This window comes from Athene noctua, chromosome 22, assembly GCF_965140245.1.
Source record: "Athene noctua chromosome 22, bAthNoc1.hap1.1, whole genome shotgun sequence".
Classification (NCBI taxonomy): Eukaryota; Metazoa; Chordata; class Aves; order Strigiformes; family Strigidae; genus Athene; species Athene noctua.
In genome coordinates, this window is record NC_134058.1 from 6,033,133 (window position 1) to 6,052,801 (window position 19,669).

General features: G+C 46.6%; 1 protein-coding gene across 10 annotated transcripts; it reads left to right on the plus strand.

Annotated features, from left to right (window-relative positions):
• The first annotated feature begins 156 nt into the window (after positions 1–156).
• C22H1orf167 (chromosome 22 C1orf167 homolog) lies at positions 157–19,530 on the plus strand. Of its 10 annotated transcripts, none has more exons than XM_074924541.1 (21): positions 157–273; positions 3,033–5,080; positions 5,622–5,665; positions 6,268–6,487; positions 6,671–6,846; positions 7,332–7,429; positions 7,777–7,963; positions 8,405–8,586; positions 8,923–9,109; positions 9,285–9,507; positions 10,077–10,258; positions 10,426–10,522; positions 10,926–11,068; positions 11,559–11,776; positions 12,561–12,705; positions 14,978–15,245; positions 15,821–15,929; positions 16,184–16,415; positions 16,524–16,659; positions 17,398–17,508; positions 18,236–19,530. In XM_074924541.1, exons 2-21 carry the CDS (start codon positions 3,821–3,823, stop codon positions 18,293–18,295), a joined length of 4,278 nt encoding a protein of 1,425 aa, XP_074780642.1. In that variant the 5' UTR covers positions 157–273; positions 3,033–3,820; the 3' UTR covers positions 18,296–19,530. The 10 variants fall into 10 exon arrangements, with proteins under 10 accessions (XP_074780642.1, XP_074780647.1, XP_074780639.1 ...); XM_074924546.1 differs by having other exon boundaries at positions 161–273; positions 3,261–5,080; XM_074924538.1 differs by lacking the exon at positions 157–273 and adding an exon at positions 291–1,053.
• The last annotated feature ends 139 nt before the right edge of the window (positions 19,531–19,669 follow it).

Genomic DNA, 19,669 nt, shown 5'->3' on the forward strand with positions numbered 1-19,669 from the left:
TTGTTTTTTTTTTTTCCCCCTCCGTGCTGAGCTGGCAGCTCGCTGGGATTAACCGCAACCCGCCCGGGGCGGGTGCCTCCCTCAGCGGTGCGGTCGCTCAGGCGGCCCGTTCCCGCCCCGCCCGCCCGGGGCTGGCCCACGCTCCCCTGGGGGCGGCCGCGGGGCCCGGCGATGCCGACAGGAGCCGGGACGTGGCGGGCGAGGAGGAGGAGGAGGAAGGTGCCGCCTGTGCTGAGGCGCTGCCCCGGTGGCGGTGAGGGGCCCCTCTCACAGGTACACTTCGCCTCCCCTGAGGGCGCCGCCGCGCCCGCCTCGTCTGGGCCGCCTTCGGCTTTGATCAGCCGTGGGCCAGAGCAGCGCTCCCGCCGCCATCTGCAGCCCCGGTGGCAGGCGGCGGTGCTAATCGCGGGGGATAAGCTGCTTACAGCGACCCAGCTGGGGCGGGCTCGCAGCCGGGCTTTGGGCGTGAAATGGGGGACAAAGCTGCAGGTTTGCCCCTGCGCTCGGAGGCGCGGGCACAGGGAGGCGTGTGCCCCGTCCCTGGGGTTCTGGCGAGGCCCGGTGGCATGTCCGGCGGTGGCTCTCAGAGTGAGTAAGTGCCTACGAGGGGACGCTGAGTGGGGGCCTGGGGCCTCCAGTTGTGAGAGCAGGGCCTGGAATGGCTCCCCCGGGCTGGGGCTGGGGGCGATGGCCCTCCCGTTCCCACCCCCCCATCCCGGGACTCTGCCTGGTCCGTGGCTGGCAGCAGGCGAAGGGAGCTGCTGGGCGGCCGTGCCTCAGCTGCCGGAGCGGGAACTGCCCTCTCTCTGGTTGAGGGAAGAACGCTTGTGCCTGCCTGTTGATGCCAAAGTGGCGATGAGAGGCTCTGCGATGGCAGCGATGGTTCAGTTTGTAAGACTTGAGGAGTGGGGGGAAAGCCTTGTTTCTACAGCACATGAAGCATGATCTTGGACCAGTCGCCGTTCCCAACCTACAACGTGAAGTGGATCAGCCTTGGTCTGCAGGGATGGGAAAATTTGTGTTGTCTGTGCAGTGCTTACGTGTTTATCACGGGTCTGTCATTGTTACCATAATGCTAAAATGGTATTCACTTGAAAGAGCTTGATTTACTTTTCATGAACCATGCTATTTACCTGCTTTTGCTTATAACAACAGAAGAACATTGATCAGCTTAATTTTTGTTTGCCTAATTGGATTTGTTTCAGGTTTTAATGCATTAGTGTATTGCTGCAAAGTGTACATAGTAAGCATGCATTAAGTGTTTTAGTTGGAAACGTAAAAGCTAGTACGAAATCCATTGGTCATGGATTTTGCAGTTTTCAAAATCTGCAGCCTGCCTTGAGTATGTCTTTTAGCCTGAGAAGAAGTTTTAAAAAAAGCACTTCATAAAATCTTGTTGCCTTTTGAGTAAGAGTAACTACTGCTTAAAGGGGCTACGACCTGAATGGCAGTTTAGGGAAGGCAGACAAACATGATTTTTAAAGGACTCTATCTCTTCCTGATCTCAGTGAGACTGAAATTAGGAATGAGTGAGGTGAAGAACACCACCTAAAATAATCATGGTAGTGTGTTGAAAACCTGGTATCTCCTAGAAAGAACTGAAATGGAGAACTAAAAAAAATCACACGAGTTATCAAGAAGATAGATATCTGTAGCATAAAATAGTTCAGTGCCAGGTTCCAGGTGTTCATGGAGCAAAGCAGCACTGATAAACATGATGACTTCATGCCTTCTCACATTTCAAATCCTTTATAACACCCTTTTGTGATACACTGCTAGTTGGCTGAGTATTCCTGGGATGTAAGGAGCGCTTCTAGAGAACACCAGTCTGCTGCATTTTGTGGTTATACTTCATGCAGTGATAGGCACCCTAAACAAGGCAGCCATGCTTTGTCTGTTCACTCTGTAGCTGCCAACTTTGTCTTGTCTGGAAAAAATAATGGGATCTTTCTATTCGTGATACACTTGGTGATGGATGAAAGGCAGTAACTGCAGTTCCCAAGGATAATTGCGACACTGCGTGATTGTCTCCTGTTGCTTTAGTACGTGAGTTTACTCCCCAGTTTGTGGTGATTACTGAAAGAGTTTGCATGTGAGAAGGACAAATGAGCTGTTTGCAAACAGGGAAGACTGAGGCTGAGATGCTTTCTTAGAAGGGAATGAGATAAACATAGTTTGGAAAGAGAGTGCTATTTCACAGGAGGCTTTCTGGTATTTGAGTATGTTTGAAAAAGATGACGGGCATTGATTTCTTATGCTGTGGTGTCTCTTTTTTTCAGATTGACTAGGGGTTTTTTTTAAGATTATAAAGGTGTGTGTGTTTTTTCACAATACCATTTTCATTTTTTAAAAGGGGGGTGGGAAAGAATGGTGGTTAGAATGACAGAGTGACTGACAACTTGCTTTTAAAATTCGAGGGAATGAAATCACAGTCCCCTCAAATTGCACTTACCTGTTAGCAGCAACTTACGCATCTGTGCTCAGCATGAGTGTTACATGTATAACCGTCTGACTTAGTGGCTCGACTTCAAATGAGGTCTTCCATTTGTGCTGTAACTCTTCCAGGTTAGGGGACAATGTAGATTCTCTGGATGTTTAAACATGGTTTCATGTTTACATATGCACAAGAGGAAATTGGCCTGCATAGCCTTAAACCTTTGCAGGGCTGTAGCATATGTGAACAAATTTTCACTTGTTCAGCAGTTAAACAGTACCTTAAGTCGAGTCACTACCTTTCCTATCAGCCCTGGAGAAAATACAAGTGTGGAGGAGATATGAGCTGCATTTCCAGTCAATGACAATGGGTAAGCATTGTACTCCAGCTGGAACCGTGTTGCTCTAACTTCTGTAAAAACATTTTTTTTTAGACCTGTTCTTGCTTGGTGTCAGTAGATCTGGTTAGATGTAAAGCATTCTGGAAAAGCAGCTACAGACTACCTTGTCTTGGCAGCAGAATAATTCAGCCTTGCTAGCAACAAGTTCTTTTTGAGGCTGCAGGTGAATGCATAATACTGGAAGTCTTTGTTTTCCAGGTTTTCTGTTGAGAACAGAGTCTGTCCCCTTCAGTCATTCCTGCTTTGCCAGACATGATTGTCTGCTGAGGAACAGGAAGAGAGTAGCGGCTGTAATACTTTCAGGACTGATGCTGGTGGATTGGAGAAATTTATAAGGAAAGTACTCAAAGCCTCTGGCAAACTAGGCAAGATGTGATGAGAAATATGCATATGCTCCTTTGTTTATTTCTTCTTATTTTTCTTCAGAGCAAAGAAACATTCAGAAGAACGTCGATTTTGAGCAGTATTTGAGCACTAGAAGTCAAGTAGATATTTCTCATAACTGTCTTGAGGCCGCAGCATTAAGTGTAACTCCCAGCCAGATAGCAGAACAAGGCCAGCTGTGTCCCGCACCTCTGTCAGCTGGGAAGAGAGATCCCAGTCAGAGACAGACTAATCTCTCCTGCCCTTCTCAGCCATTCCAGGACACCACCAGTCAGTTCTCCAGTTCCTGCTTCCTGCAGCAGAATAATCTCTGCTCTAGGCTGCAGCAGCAGAGCTCTAAGTGTGTGGCTCATAGGATTCCCCATCTTGCTTTGTCAGTGCTCCCTGCTGTGAATCTCCCTCAGAGACATTCATGCCTTGAGGCTTATAGTTTAGAAGGGAGAAGGAATGAGGGTATTGACATTCATCACCACCATCAGAAGTCAGGGGCAGTTGGTAGCTGCACCATACACACTGCTGACCATTGCTGTTTAGAAAGTAGGAAAAAGAATAGTGACTCTTCAGTGGAAAAACAACAGCATTAGCCTCCTGCTGCTTCTTGTATGGATCCTGTGAACCCTTCACTGGTCAATCCACATTTGCCATCTCTTGCAGTAGATTCCCCTCTTAGGCACAAATTAGTGGTGTGTCCCTCTTCAGGGAGTTCAAGTGAAAGTGTGAATGCTTGTCACAGTTCAGCACTGGCCTTGGGGGATCTCAGTCCATCTGGTTTGGAGTCCCTTCGGTCTCTTTTGCAACCCTCACAGATTTCTGCTGGTTTGTACAGTTCAATTGAGAGGCTTAAGCAGGAAACTGCTTTGATGGGGATGTGGGGCTCCCTCCCTCAGGAGCCCAAGTCTTCCCCAGTCAGTAGCAGTTTGTGCTTTGCTCCTGATGTTTCACCTCCTAGTATCCTGAGCACAGGAGAACAGCTAGCTGGAGTAAAGACCAGTGCCACTCAGGCAAGATTGAAATGGGGTGTCCCATTTGCTAAAGACTGGAGCCTTGGTGCTGTGACAAGGGACTTTGGTCATGCAGAACCTCTCTGTGTTTCTCACAGATACAGGTACGTTGACTTGAACTCATGGAGAACCAAAATTTCAGGTGACATCCAGCCAGAAACCTTCTCTTCTGGGGTGGGCTCTGGCAGGCTAGTGGATACAGACGCAGATTCCTCCTACAGTTGCTCCCCTTATTTCAGGTGCCAGTCCCAGGCAAAGCCAACTCTGGAAACTGGTAGTCTTTATGTTCACACAAAAAGTCATTCCCCTGAAAAGGTTCTTAAAGGAGAAGAGATATCTGGTGGGGCATCCCCACGTGCTATATCTTGGAAGGGAGACCTGCCAGCCAGTCCGTATCTAGAGGCTCTGCAGGTGTCACTGGAGACAGATTTGAGTGGGGCTCAGGTGAACGTTGGTGTAGCCATGTATAGGACTCCAAGGGAAGTGTGCATGAGAGTTGCTTCTCCTCCTGGAGATAAAGAGTTTAGACCAGTCCAGCAGCTTAGTATTAAATCTGTAGAAGTCAGCAACTCTGAACCTCATGTTAAGTCCAGCAAAGAGTCAGAAAAGGTATGTGACTCTAGATCACAAGCAGCCAGAAGAGTGGCACTTGAAGAAGGCTTTGGTGAATCTTCTGATATAGATTGTATGAATGTGAGCAGAGAAGGAAGGAGAAACAAACACTCCTACCAAAGCAGCTGGAGGAATTGGGAAGCTGCGGCCAATTTCGACCAGTCTGAAGAACCTTCTGTGCAGAGGAGTGCCAAAGAACCACTGTGCTGTGAAGAAGGGAGCCAGACAAAGGAAACTGTGTCCAGAGAGGTGAGGATGTGCTCACTGTGTAGCATCCCTGTTCACAGATACTGCTTGTACTTGTTTTCACTTCTTGCTAGAGGTGCAGAGTTGAGGTACAACAGTGGTGGGGATGCTTGTCCTATAGTTTTTTTCTGGCACTGAATGGCCAGAATCTCTTCTCTTGTGGTCCTGCTCCATTCAGACATATGCATCCTTCTGTCTCACATGCTTCTTCCTAAAGACCAGCTTGTTAACTTAGTTGTTCTTGGGAATATAAACACCTGATTGTATTCTCTCCATCTACGTGCAGAGAGAAAGCATTAAACTGGTTTTCACTCTGTGTGTAGTTGCAGGGCCTTAAGATTTCAGTTTGGTTCTGCTTTTCCATGTCTGAAGTATCTAAGAGTATGCCAGAGCAATGGTGGGGGTAGTGTCAAAGGCATCTGACATAATACATTACTCTGAGACTGTTCTGGTCTCCATCCAAAATTACTTGCCATGCTGGGCACAGATAAATTCTTCAACAGAGTTTTGTGAATAATCATGTGAGTCTTCCGTCTGTTTACAGGTGTTGGGGAACAGCTTCTGGTCATTGAAGGTGAATGAGCAAAGGTAAAAAGACTCTGTGTCCATATGTGGGTGTGCTGGTAGTTAACAGGGGAGGAAAACTGCTGGAAAGTGGCTAAGGAGGCATGTTCCTGGGAATGTTTGGTTTTAGGACTTAACCTACATTATTCTGCCATAGTTAGCTCAGGGGCTGTATCTATTTCTTACCTATTTCTTTCCAGAGAGTTGCCATCTAGAATGGAGAATGGTCTTAAAAAAAAAAAAAAAATCTGTATCTTTTAAACTCTAGCTTCTAAATCCAACATTGGTTGTTGCTAGCAATGAAAAAGCATTGGTACCATGTGTGCTGCTTTCTGGGGCAGCAGATTCTGGCATGCTCACTGCACAGTTAAGGAAGATCAAGAACTGGGCTTACCCATGAGATGGGATTCAAATTTGTGACCTGTGGATAAAATGTGTGTGAGATTGCTACCAATTTAACAACAGTGATACCTTAATTTAGTGTGAGGCTGCAGGTTTTTCACTCTTTCGGGAGAATGATTTGAAATGCCTCTTTTCAGCTTGATGGCTGAACTCTGATTGCCACCTCCTGGCTGTGTTTAACTTTCTGTTAACTGGAGCTCATTTTTGTTTTTTCTCTTTTTAAGTTTCCAGCACTTACGTGACAGACAAATGCTAACTAGGTGTTTCCAAGCCTGGAGGAGACACGTTCTCTGGAAGAGGGCTGCAGCCAGGCAGCTTTACAGACAGCAACTGCTTCGGAAGGGCCTTGGTGCTTTGCAGTGGGCTGTGCACCGAAGGAGGATGCAGCTGGAGGTAGCCCAGCAGAGATATGCCTCAGCTCTGCTAGCTGTCAGCTTCCGCAGGGTGAGGATGGGCTGGGGACAGTAGAAACAGTCCCATGAGTTTTCTGTTGTGCAGTCAGAGAAGGCAGAAATCCTGTTTGTATAGGGAGGAGGAAGGGAGTGCCCTGTGTGAAATTGAGTGATGTGAACCCTGATGCTGATACTCTGCCTGCAGTTTGTTCTAATCATGTGGTTTTTCCTTCAGTGGAAGGAAGCTGTAGCAAAATGGAGCAAGAAGCAAGCTCCACAGCCTAAGCCATATTCCTATACCCAAAGTTCATCAGTGAGGTTTCTTGGAGTGGGAAGATTAGCAACTATGACAACTTCAGCTCAGCACCAGTTTATAGTAGGATACTCAAAGGAAGCGGAGCAGGCTCGCAGGTAAGTTGAGATCATTCTCCTGCTATCTTGGACAAGTGGAAGTTTACAAGCACAGGGAAAAATTCTTCTCAGATGGTGGCAAACTTGTTTCCAGGTCCTTGGATGTGTTCCTGCATATAAGCACTGCAAGAATTAGTAACTTAGCTTTAAGAACTAAACAGTCCTATTCCAGATCTTCTGTGCATTAGTGTTTTCAGTCTGATTTGAGTGTCTGACAGAAATACTCCTGTACTATTTCTTGAGGTTAGCTGTTACCTGCATATGTGATACAGGCATAAATGAGATTGGAGTGAGGCAATACTACAGTCTCTAGCAGGACAGTAGAGGTGTCAAAAGAAAACCTTTTGTTGTGCCTTCTGATTCTGAAGGCAGAAGAACAAATCCAGACAAAAAGAGAGAGCTGCCTAGGGAGAAAGAAGACTATGGATTCTGCTCTGAGTGCCTCTTTGGATAGATGGATTTTAAAGCCTGCTTGTGACTTTCAGGGTGGAGAGAGGACTGTGGACACAGCTTCATCGTAGGCAGAGAGAAGAGGAGTTCTGCTGGAGAGCTCAAGCAATCAGAGATATGAGACAGCTAGCTGGTAAGCATACATCCCGTGGTCTTGGAGGCAATCACTGTTTCACCGTGTTTCTTGGTTTGTGTCTAGTTGTCGCTTTGACCAGGCTCTTTCAGAACCTGATCCTGCAAATAGCTGGGCTGGTGTCTGTGGTTGTGGAGGGTGGCCACTTGCTGTGTCATACACGTTCCTTATATTAATTCAGCTGCAGCAGATGCTCTTGCTTCAGCAATGTGAGCTGTCTCCCCTAAGTGCCCTTTCTCAGACACCTGGAGTTCAGCCAGGGCATGTTTGCTGTGTGACACTAAGTTGTTCGAAGTTCTACTAAGTTTTTTTTTTTCCTGTCAATCTTTTCCTGCCCTGCAACGCAGCAGCTTTCAGACTGTGGCGCCTGCAGAAGGAGCTACTGAGCAAAGAGGAAGCCAGGCTTTTGGAAGCCCGCGCTCTGCTGGAAAAGAAGCAGCTACGAAAAGTTTTCTGGCTGTGGCGTTCCCGATGCTTGGAAATGGAACAGATTTTAGCACTGACAACTCAGATCCAAAGAAACTTGGTCTCCCGGTAAGTTGATGAAGTCTGTTTTTTTCATGTGAAGTCTGTTCACTGTGAAAGTCCAAGGAATGCCAAAACCAACCCAGACAGTGATGTGTTGCTCCATCTTAAAGCCATCTATTCTTTTGTTTTAGGAGTTGATAAAGATGAAAGTAGGGATAGAAACATGAAAAGGAACTGCTGTGGCCAGAGACGTTACGACTTGCCTTCTGTGCACTGTCAAAGCTTTTTGGTCCTGATCTTTGATGTCCTGAAAGACCAAACCCGAGAGCACCCACTGTGCTGCTGTGCTCTAAGCATGACAATTGCTTTTTAATAAAATAATCAAATAGAAGCTCAGAAGACAACAGCTTCTGCCTGTGTTTTGTGAACTAAACCCAGTTTCAGGAGGCAACACAAGCTTGTACATGTGGTTTTCCATGTGGTTTTATTTTCCTTTGGTATTCTCAGGTGCTTCAGTGCATGGAAGGGGACTGTTGAGCAGAAGACACTTTACAGGTGCAACTTGGCCCATCTCAGAGCAGTATCACTGAGGAAATACTTCCAGCACTGGGTTCAGATGCTGCAGGTCAGAGAAGATGATAAGCAGGCAATGATGAACTTCTTCCTTCTACAGTGGAGGCAACATTATGGTGAGCAGCTTGGAGTCTGTGCAGAATCTAAGATTTGGAGGTGCTTAGGCTCCTTTTTTTCTCTTCTTTTATGGTGAAAAACAGCTGAATACAGCCTGATAGCAGAGCGGCTCAGATGATGCACGGTATTAAAAAAAACAGAGTGGGCAGAGGACTAGTTGTTCTGGATGTGTCAGTGAAGCTACAGAAGTGTTCTGTTTCATAAATATAGCAGAAGGTCTTAAACCTCACTGCAAAGAAGCAGTTTGAGGGCTGGGCTGGGCTGAGTTTCTTAGGAAACTGTTTTCATTTGCCTTCTGATAAATGTTGTCTCTGTCACCTCTGTAACTGGTTAAGGACCAGTTATAAGCTCAGTAGCTGACAAGACTGCGACAGAGAGGCATGAAGATCAGCCATTGTGGACTGTAGAGAGACGGTTTCTGGAGAAAATGGGCTACTCTTTTGATGACTTCTGCCAAAAGATGAAGCTCCAGAGAGTATATCTGCTGTGGAAAGCAAGGCTGTGTGAGCATCATAGAGCTGAGTGAGTGAAAATGAGCCAGTTCCTGGAGCCCTGCCCTCATTAGTAGTGTTCACTTGACTTTCTGGTCCTCCTGGAAGAACCCCTTTTACCATCTAACACCCATCATGCCTGTACTAGTGTCCCCCTTTGATACGCCTTTTCAGTCACTTTGCTGTCTCAATATCTTCTGTTTCAGTTTTTTCTCTCAGACTTTGGAGCAACATAGACTCAGAAAAGCTCTGAAATTATGGCACCAAAAGTGTCTCACACTGAAAACAATTGAACAATGTCCCAAGCACTCACACAAGACTGTCTGTGAAGAACCTTTTGCCATGCTGTTTTCTGAGGACCTATCAACATCTTCCGGCTTTGACAGCAGTGCTCCAGCTACTCTGGCCTCCCAAAGCTCATTGGAAAAGGTGAGGAGGTTTTGATAAATCCACATTGTTCTGATGTATTAAATTGATGGGATTTCTGGGGGGAGAATTTCTGCTTCAACATGATATTGTCATCAGCAAACTGTGCTTAGTATTTAGGCCTGAAGAGCACTGAGTAGGGTCCTGGAGTTAAAATGTAATCAGAAGTCATGAAGTCACTTCTCTCTGTGCCCTTCCTGATTCATCGTTCAGTGATCTGGGGAGATGCTGAGCTAGTGAGGATCTCCTGTGCACTTGCTCCTGTTTGTGGGTGCAAAGTGGAAGGAATGAGGTACAAAGAGCCTCATCACTGAGAAAGTGCATGTGCCTGTTTCCCCTCTTCTCAGCATAAAGTCACGTATAACTATTCAGTGTAGAAATAACTTCCCCATCACTTACATGTCCGCACTCCAGAGCTGTACTTTATAGCCTGCAGTTTCCTTGAATGCATCCTGGATTTCCCTGAATCCTTGCCAAAAAGAGGGGGAAATGTCACGGTTGGAACTGTTAGCCGAGTGGTTCCACTGTGGGGACACTTACCTCACAGCGTGTTCTTCCCTCCATACCTGCAGGAATACAGTTTTAGTGGCAGCAGCCAGCAGAGCTTCTCCCCCGTTCTGACTGCTGGGGATGTCGCACACATACCGTATTACAGTTCTTTCCTGCAACAAGGCCAGCGTGCAGAGCTGCCAGCCGAGCTGGGTGGGGAGCTGTGCTTACAGGCCTCCTTTCCTCCACAGTGTACTGGATCTGGGTGAGTTGGAGACTGGTTCCTTGGGGTACTGGTAGCAGTAGTCCCTTGTTTGGTTTGGCTGAATTCCTCCCTTCTGGTTAGTCCCTCATGTCACGTCACATCATCCTTCCAGATACTTTATTCTCTTTTTTTTCTTTCCCTTTTCCCCTTACACTTTTGTCTTACAGAAGAAACTGGTTAGTGGGAGTTCAGTTCCAGTCTTTGGCACTGCAGATTCCCGACAGTAATGTCCAGCCTCTCACCAGTTACTCTACATGGGAAGAGGTAAGCCTGGGAAGTAGTGTGATGCATATAAATGTACAAGTGTTTTCTGCATAGCTGAATTTTGCAAAGAGCCTTTGGGTTTCAGTATCAGCATATGGAAGGTCTCACTGCTGTTCTCTCTTTGTTCTTCTCTCTTCTCTCTGACAGAAGGTTTGGGAGATAGAGGCATTTCTCAGGGTAACTCTTCCCTACCATTTGCCAGCTGAGTTGGAAATTGGCCATGTGTCAAGGATTTAACAGGGATGTGTTAGACCCTTGTGTCTGGGTGTTCATGTGGTGTGTAGGGGTTAGCGACAGAGCGCTGGGCAATCATAGCAGTCACAGCAGCAAGGAGAAAGGGCTGAGCTGCATGGAGTAACTGTTGCAGCAGTTCAAGGCCCCTTTTTGCTTTTCCTGATTACAGAACTGCAATTCTGACAAGGAAGTGAAGAGTTGCTGGCACCAAGCAGAGAAGTGCTGTCTGCAGAGGTACTTCATTGTCTGGTCAGCTCGGACTCAGCAACTTGTTAAGGCCCAGCAGTGCTGCAGGCTCATTCAGCTGTCTCGGTAGGTATTATGCTTTCCAGAAGTTTCCTAAAGCTGTCTGTTTTGGGAGCTCTACACTTGCTTATAAGAAAGAATTTCTTCCTCTAGCTATGTTTTTCTGTCCTCAGTGGGAGTTTCACAGCCTATTATTTTGTTTTTTTCATGCTTTTCCTGTTTTTTCCTGTGTTAAATATAACACAATCATTTCTGGTTTGATGGGATGCCTCACAAATTAAGAGCAAGCCCAGCACTGCTGATAACAAGCCCTGGTAACTTGCTATCCACGGACTTGGCCTTGTTCTCTACTCATTTGGAAGTTGAAGAGCACAACAGGCCCAAGAACTTGCCCTGTCCATTACTTCCCCTGACGTTTAATGGGGAGAGGATGTTAACAGATCAGATACATTTCTTAAACTCCCTCATGTTATGTTTATTGGTAAAGTTTCAGTTACAAGGGTGTGAAACTGTGAGTTGTTCCTACAGATGATGCAATGACCTTTGTCTTTCTCAGAGCCTTTCTCAGCTGGCACCATTGGGTTGTGGAAAATAAGAACCAAAAAGCAGCAGCAGCAGCAGCAGCCCTAAAACATCAAGTTCATTACTGCCAGATGGCTTTCAGCCTATGGAAGAAGAGAGTGGCCCAGAAAGTGGAAGCTGACCGGAGATTCACGTGTCACGTTCACCAGATGACTGCTGATGCTCTGTGGCGTTGGCATTCCTACTGGCAACGTGAGTTCCCCATCCTACAGCAGCTCTTGTGTTTGTAGGAGGAGGATGCTGTGGGAATGGTTGGGATGGGGAAAGTTCCACTTCAGGTTGTAACTGTGCACTGCTTCTCTGGAATGGCACAAACAAGCCCAGGGGTCAGTAAGTGCCTGTGTCGCTGCCTTGTGATTACAAGCAGGATATGTGCCTTGCTGTTCTGTAGCACTTTGTGCTGGGGCAGATGTTCCTTGGCAGCTGATTGGAAAAGGGGTGGATCTTGCTTTACCTTCACTACCAAAGGAGTGTTCAAGTAGTGTATTTTAGCAGCTGGGGAGTTGAATGGAGTTCAGGTGCAGTATTCCAAGCTTGAACATATGTTGTCAGACCCAACAGTCAGGCTTTGCTTCAGTGGGAGCAGGGTGTATCTTTTGGGGCTGTCTGACAGTCCTGATCCTGCCCCTCAGGCGTTTCCACATGCTTTAAGTGTTAAGTACTTACACTGTGCAAGGGAAGGAACACTCCTAATTTTCATGGAAAACTGCCTTGCAGTTGAGAGTGGAAGTGGGCTGCAATCCCTTGCTTGGGGAAGGGTGGGTAGGTGAAAAAAAGAAGGTCTGACCACCTTGCAGACAAAAAACTACAAGGTAAATTGAAAAATCTCTTCAGCTGCTTAAAGAGAGGACAGGAAATCTTAGAAAGTCTGGTCCCATTTGGTACTTGTAGCACCTGTTTTCTTTGCTCTTGTTTGGACTCTGGAAAAAAAAAAATGGATGGGCTCAGCTCAGCAGGGTCTTCTGTTCTCCCCCAGGGAAACGTGCTGTGAGAGAGCTGCAGCAGCGATGGGCTCAGCACAGCTGCCAGGAGAAGAAGAGGTTGATTCTGCAAACATGGTATTGCCAAACAAGGAAGCAGAAAGATGCTGCTTTATTCTGGGATCGTCTTCTCCTGCACAGGTTTCTTTCCTGCCCTGAAAGCATTTCCAAAGGAAGCTTTGAGTGAAGAGCAATTTATGTAGCAGAGAATCTAGTGTATTTAGACTAGAGCTTGGGTTTGAAAGTACAGCTAACTTGTGTGTAAATAGAGCTTCTGTAGGAGCCCTTCCCTGGGGGTGCTCCTGCATTAAGGGGTCTGTTACCCATAGCCTCACGCCATCTTGTTCTTCTCATTCAAAACTTTTCTTTTCAGACCTTCTGTTCAGTCTTAGTTACGCAGTGTGGTATTTGTAAACTAAGCAAGGGAGATGCAAACAAATTTGTGTCGTTTAAAAAAGTGAAAGCCTCATTTCCACTGGAATTACTATTTGCCGAAAGGAATACTGGGCAGAGGTCTTACAGAGATCTGATGTTTACAACCCTGAATCTTTTCGATTCTGGATACAGCATGTTGATTTTAATTTAAACTAATGTGAAAAATTTATTCCAATATATTCCTGCAGAAAAGCAATATTCAGTAAAGCCTGGGAAGGGAAAATCATGATACTCAATTCATCTTGGTGTTAGTTGCAATATAGGTGAAGCTTTAGTGTATTTTGGAGTCTTATGTCATGGTACAGATCCTGAAAACACAAGAATTTGATCTGAAGAGTAAGGTGTCTGCTGCCAGTCATTAACAACTTCTCTCTTAGCTGTTCAGTAACTTTCTCATTGAAATCTGTTTTGTTTGTGGTTTATGTTGTGTGAGGCTACTGTCTGCCTGAACTGCAGTGAACTGTCCAGCTGCAGTGAACCAGGAATTGTTCAGGTCATTCTCTTTGAGATAATTCAGGAGGGTAAGAATGAATAAGATTATTTATGCCAAGGATTTATTTAAGGCCGGTGCAAGTTTGGCCCTAGCAGATTTCCTTTTGAATTGCAAGTTCAGGCTGAGAGGAGACAAAGATTTGCAGAGGAAAGAGTAACTAAAACCCCAGTAAAACCTTAGTGGCTGTGATGCTTAGACTCTGCACTCACTCCACCCAATTGCATTTTCTTCTGCAAATCAATCTGTGTGGTGGCACCCTAGTGAGAAGTGTGTTTGAGAGAAGTCCTTAATGTTGCTCCTTCCTGTAGAGTGTGTCTCCACCATTAATCTTCCTTCTGAGTTCTCCTTTGATGAGAGAGCACTTCTAATTTCTCACCTGGATATTGTACAGGCTGAGCCCTGTCTCTTCTGAGGGGGGCATTTTTCATGCTAGGATAACCTGCAATAGATTCTCTTGATCTTCAGAGAAGCCTGCCAGGCAGAGGATATTTACACCTCTGCCCTATGGTGCAGTGGGGTGATTTGCATAATGAAAGTCCAAGTGGAACAAGAAACCAAAAGGATAAGCCAGGAGTTAAAAGCAGATTGTCTTCTGGGGTTGCAGAGGAAGACTGGCCTCCTGTGCATCAGCCTGCAAGATGTAGATTATTGTGGGTGCAGATTTACAGTGCTGTTAATAGTAACTCCTGTAGACATTGATTTTTTTGGAATAAAATTGTCTCCATAAAGATTCTAGTTGTACATCTAGTTGTACATACATAGTTTGTGACAGCCAAGAAAAAAATGAATATCTGAATCTTGATAACAAGCTGCTGTCTTAAATCCAGCTTGGTTCTGCAGCAAACAGACTTAAGGAGTCTGCTGAGATCCATGCTGATGGAGATTTTAGCAGGTTTACTCTCATCCCATAAAGAAAAAGCCTTCCTCAAGCATCATCCTAAAGGTCAGCTGCTGGCACAGAAAAAGATGGAAGACTGACTAATTTCATTCCTTTCACTATGTGTACTGGCAGGCAGCCTAGGAAAAGTGCTTTGTAGGTAAAGGAAAACCACAGTATAATACTGCATTCAGTTTGCAGACGCCTTTGAAGAGGAGGAAATTCTAAAATGATCAGGAGGAAGCAGACATACTCCTGGGCTTTGAGGAGTTGCAAGGTAACGGTGATGGGAATCTGAAGTACAATGAGAAGTTTTTAGTAGAAAGAAACTGTAGTGAAGAGGCTGAATTTACACCTCCCGAGGACAAGACACTGGAAAAATAAGTAACATGGAGAAAGATAACATAAATGTTGATTGCAGGAGGAATAATAGGAACAGGCTTTTTTCTTGTTGAATGTTCTTTTAGCTTGCTTTGACCACTTATGTGTGGGTGTCATACTGCAGGGTGGGGTGAGAAGGCAGAATTTGGTCTATAGCCTGTTTGGTGCTGACACAGAAATGTGACTTTAGGCATCTGCCACTTTTCTGTGCTTGTATTGTTTTTCAGGTGCCTGGTTACCTGGGCCCAGGTCACAGCTTGTAGACTGAGGCAGCACAAAGTGCTCTCTTGTTTTAAAAGGGTCAGAGAGCACCATCTCCTAGTTGTGAGCTTTACTGAGTGGAGGATGAAATTCTTGAGAGCCGAACAGCGGGTGCTGGGAGAGAGAAACCACAGGTGTCAGGAACCCTCTCTGGGTAAAGCCTGTCACCGCTGGCGACTGGCCTCAAGAGGACAGCAAGCCCTGCGCCTAGGATCTCTGGATACTGTAAAACAGGTAAGAAGAAATGAACGTCCTTATGAGACAGTTATTCTTAACTGCCTGTTCTGTTGTGAAGATCTCAGTGAGTCACTAGACACTGAGACACGATGATCAAGGCTTGTATGAAAACCTGGTTTGACTCATGGTGACTGCTTAGTCCCTGCCTTGAAATTCTTTGCAGACTGTGCACGCAACTTCATCACCATAATCTGGCACTGATTGCAGCGACCATCTGGAGCACAGCAATAAGGAATGGGGACATTTTGACCAGAGAGACAAGAGTGCTCCTTCCTCTCTGCTCAAAGATGAGATGGGATAATCACTGTCCCTGCAGAGCAGAGCGAGCTGTCAGAGTTGCAGCTTTTTTCAAAAGGCTCACAGCTAGCAAACCACAAAGAGGTCGATTGATTTGGAAGGGTTGAGTCGGTCCTGCTGGGATCTCATCTGTGCAGTTTCCAGCCTGGGGTCTAGCACATTAAACTACCTGCAGGGATATGAACATAAATGTATCTCTAAGGCTACTTTGTGTGTGTGCTGTCTGTGTGTATTGTGTTTAGTCTTGGCTGCAGCTGTGTTATTTCTGTTTGCAGGCCTGCAACTACTGGACAAAAGCAGCTGCCTTTTCCCAATGCTCACGGCAGTGCAGTACCCTGATAGGTGCTAGGAAAAGCAGGAAGATGTCTCTGTCTTGGTCCATGAGTAAGAAGATGCCCAGTTCTCTCTTTTTTTTCATGGGGCCATGTGGGGAGTGTGAGTGAGGAGGGAAGGGGAGTGCTGTTTGCCAGCTGGATGACTGGGATTCCTTTGTGGAGTAAGTGCTTATTGCAATCAAACTCAGACTGTGGGTTGCTTCTGTGTTCAGGAGCCAAAGGACTAAAGGTTTATGACAGTTCTGATCTCTCCCTCTTTAGCCCTGAGGTTAGCTCCTGTGTGATTCCTCTTTTCTTTCCCAGAAGGTGGAAGAGGCAGAGAAAAGGGTTCAGCACCAGCTGTCCCTCCTGGGCTTTTTCCCAGTGCCATTCACCGCTGGCTGGTGATCTACAGAAACCAAAACAGGTCTGAAAGGCTGATGCTCCCTTACCTGGTAGAGAGACCTGGTATGGTAGGACCCTGTCCTGCACATGCAAGGGTCCAGGACAACAAAGCAGAGGTGGACTTGGAAGAGCAGGATGAAAAGTGGCTTGGGTAAGTAGAGTGGAGGGCTCTGGGTTTCCTATTGTTGCTGCCATCAGGGCAGGAGTCTCTTGTAGAGCTGCTGGGCTGATAAAGCTTATTTTCCCCTCTTACCTACAGGAGGAAGTATCTGAGGTGGTGGCATCACATGGTGATACTTCGCCGGTGCCAGCGTGACAGGAGACTCCGCTGTCTGGCAAGGGGATGGCGTCAGTGGAAAGAAGCGAGCAGGGTGGTGATCCTGGCTCAGGTGTTGGTGAGTGTCACCAGGGTGGCAGTGATGGGGTTACTGGGCAAGCCTGCTCTGCTTGCAGCCTCACACACATTCTGGGAGATGAGACATGGGGATTTAACAAGTACCAGAGTGCACAGAAATACTGGTGTGCTGCTGTAGCTACTTTTTCCATCTTTCTCTTTGAAATAGCAGCATGGCAGACTGGCATATCCAGATATTTAGTTGTGCTTTGCCCCATCTTACAGATGGGAAGCTGAGACAGGATGATTGCCTGTAGCCTATGCAAAAAGTTCACAGCAAGTATCACATCTGTGTTCCTGATACATCCCTCTGGTGTCCATAGCCTACCAAGGGCTCTCATTTGGCTTCCCCTTCTGCTCAGCCCCAGCCGTCTATGGAACAGACCGGTGTTCTGTCTGGTTTCCTGGGCATTAGCTGTGTGAGATGTGCTCTGACCTGCCCGTGAGACAAGATGATACACATACAGCGAGTGCATCCATAGTCACTGAGGAGCCGTGCTGGAGCACTGGTGGGGCACTGTCCTTTCCCCAGGCTGCTGTGACTTAATTAACCATAGTATTTGAAGGAGACAGTAGTTCAGCAAGAGCTTTGTTAGCAGTCAGCTCTGTTTGTTACCAACGCAAAGTTGTTCAAGAGGGACCTGGGAAAGCAACTGGAAGCAAGGTGGGACTAGAGGGAAGTGAGGTAGTTTGCCTGCCAGAGCCCAATTAATGTGTGCACTGCCTCTTTTCCTGGCAGGACCAGCAGCGGCTGATAGAAAAGGCCTGGAGGGTGTGGAGACGACAACATTTGCAAAACTGTGTGGTGCAGAATTTTTTGGAGGGGGAAGCCAGGAGCCTACTATCTCAGGTAAGCTTTTATGACTGCTTTAATTCTGTGGACCTCAGTGGACCAAAATGCACCCCAAAAGAACAACTGGTGTTCTCTGTATCTCTCTCCCTGCACAAAGCACTTGCTTAGGGAGAAGTTGAATACATCAAGGAATGGGACTTGCTTATAACAAAGGGAAATAGCTTCCAGCTTTATATGGGTTCATCTTTGTGTGTTTTTCAAAGCTTTGTGTCAGCAGTCAATTTCCCTGATGTGTGCCCCCTTCCCCACTGTTACCAGAGATGTTAATCCACTAATCCTCTGCCTCTCAAGAGTCCACTCAGGGAAGAAACAGGCTCCACATCGGTGCAGGAGGACCATGCTGACTTGCACCCAGGGGCAGACAAAATTGCTGTAAATTTTGAGTGAGCAGGCAAAGGCTTAGAGCTCCAATAGCCAGTTCACTCCTCTACTGCCTCCCGAAGATCCATGCAGTATTAGGTCCTCCTTTAACAAGATGAGAGCAAGGGCAGAAATCAGAGGGCGGAGTGGGCACTGGTCTTCCTTTTCTCAGATTGATTTGTACTCTGCACTTCACTTACTGGCTACAGGAACATCGGGGAGACGGGGCAGGGCTCTGAGCGAATGGTGAGGCAGTTGGCATAGCCATTGCTAGAGGAAAAGCTGTGTTTACGGGTACTGTGAGGGTGGCTGCAACCCCTCAAGGGTAACCTGAGTATTTGATTTGTCCACTTTACTATTTAAGGCCTTTGGAAGGTGGCGCCAGCTAACAGCATTCCAGCTCAAGGACAAAGAACGCTTCTGAATGGTGGGGGCCTGCCTGCAGCTGCTGCTCATTTCAGGACACGTGGAGGATACAGCTGGCTGTCACAACAAAGAGCTGGTCCTGCACAATCAAGAAAGCGAATGCTCTGCTCGTGATAGAAGCAGTGCTGCAGGCCAGAAGCACGGTAGCCAAAGGACAACCAGGAAGAGGTGGTACCTAGTGAAAGTTCCTCTTTAAAGGACCGATATCCTACCTCCTTAGAGGCACAAATTGGAGAAGTTATTCCCTTTTGCTGTGAGGTTGCATTCCCTTCTCCTCCGGACCCTGATTTTGCTGGAGTTCTGATTAAAGGTCAAAACCTCACCTTACAGACTTTCCCTTTACTCAGTGTTTTTTGCTGGACAGGAGTTTAGTGTCGTGCAGGGAGTAAGCAAATACCTCAGTCTTAAAGAGGTGAGCAGGAGCCTGCCTGCACAACCTACATCCTGTTGATTCCAAGGTCTGGACTGTCCTGGGTAGGTGTGAACACAGGTCTTTATTTTTAGATTTGGTTCTTCCCCTGGGGGGGATTCCCACATGGCTCCCACCTCCTCCCCCTGTCTAGGTCCATCAGCTCTTCATTAAAGCCTTTCAGTGGGTGGCCAACCTCTTGACTGGTTCCTGCTGGTTCCTTTCTGTGCTGAATGGGCTAGGGATGAAGAAACCTGCTGGGAACAGCTGAGCACCAAAAGCTTTGCTGAGGCAAGACAGGCGTGTCTGACCCCCAACCTTCCCATTACTTGCTTCTATGATTGATGCCCTGTAATTACCCTGGATATATGAGCCCAGTCTCAGACAGCTGTAATGAGAGGGTCTGAAGAATCTGGGAGACGCTTTTCTTCCTTACTTGTTTGAAAGAGATGCTCACAGCGTGGCAGGGATCTTGAAATCCCACTGGGAACTGCCCCAAGGTCTTGTTTTCCTAGCCTGTGGTAGCTTTGCAGGATTGTTAAGTACACAAAGAAGCCTCCGTAGCTTCCCCAACCCCTTCTTTCAGTGCTGTGGGGCCTAAGGCTGTGTTAAGAGGCATTAGGTCAGGAAAGATAGGCTGTCTCTCCCTACAGGTACTGGAAGAGGACCACCACACCTTCTGTGAAGTTGCAGAACTGAGCCAAAGGTTGTAGCTGATTGCTTTTGGTAAACTCTAGGATTTAAACTTTCTCTTGTCTACTCTGGAGCTCTGTCCATACTTTACTTACAGCATATGTTGAAAATGAAGGCAGAATTGCCCCATAAACAATTGGTTTGCTTAAAATTTTCCTTTGTGCAAGGCTGATTAGTTTGCAAACATGAGTCTTTCCTACTTACACGAGTAGGGCCTAGTAAAAGAGACATTTGTATTTGTGTATCTTACTGTATTTAATCTGAGAAATA